Genomic DNA, 524 nt, shown 5'->3' on the forward strand with positions numbered 1-524 from the left:
CTTGGGTTGGCGGCAGCTGCAGCGGGAGCAGCAGCAGCAGCAGCTGCTGCTGCTGCTGCTTCGCCAGTGCGCAGCGTGCAGCGCGGCATCCAGACCTCCCCCGAGCGGAGCCGGCGGAGGGGGGCCCCCCGGGGCCGGGGGGGGGCCCCCAAAAGGAAAAGGGTACTGCCGCGCACGCAGCTGGACCGCAGCGCAGTACCTGCAGCAGCAGCAACGCCGCTGCGGCGGTACCCGCAGCGGACGCGGCTGCGGCCGCTGCTGGGGTGGATGGGAGAAAGAATTGATTATGACTGGAGAGGAATGGTGGAAGTGGTTCGCTGCAGCAACATTTTGGACATTTACATTCAAACTGGAGACGTGGGAGCCCTCCCTGACGGAGCCCTTGCTTCTGCGGACCCCAAGAAGCTCCTCAGGAAGATGGTGCTGCAGCAGCAAGTGGCGCTGCCGCCCGCTGCGGAGGCTGCAGCGGCCGCAGCAGCAGCCCCGGCGCTGGAGGACCCGCGGCTGCAGCAGCAGCAGCAGCA

At 68.1% G+C, this 524-nt stretch overlaps 1 protein-coding gene across 1 annotated transcript in view; it reads left to right on the plus strand.

Annotated features, from left to right (window-relative positions):
• The window catches only part of ETH_00036510 (uncharacterized protein), a gene marked incomplete at both ends in the record, with an annotated part of 3,843 nt that extends 3,777 nt beyond the window's left edge, over positions 1–66 (plus strand). The window contains one exon of the mRNA XM_013375290.1: positions 1–66. Coding sequence (XP_013230744.1) covers positions 1–66 — 66 coding nt within the window.
• Positions 67–524: the final 458 nt, after the last annotated feature.

The sequence above is a fragment of the Eimeria tenella genome, genomic scaffold, assembly GCF_000499545.2.
Source record: "Eimeria tenella Houghton genomic scaffold, Eth_scaff2644, whole genome shotgun sequence".
In the NCBI taxonomy this organism is placed as follows: domain Eukaryota; phylum Apicomplexa; class Conoidasida; order Eucoccidiorida; family Eimeriidae; genus Eimeria; species Eimeria tenella.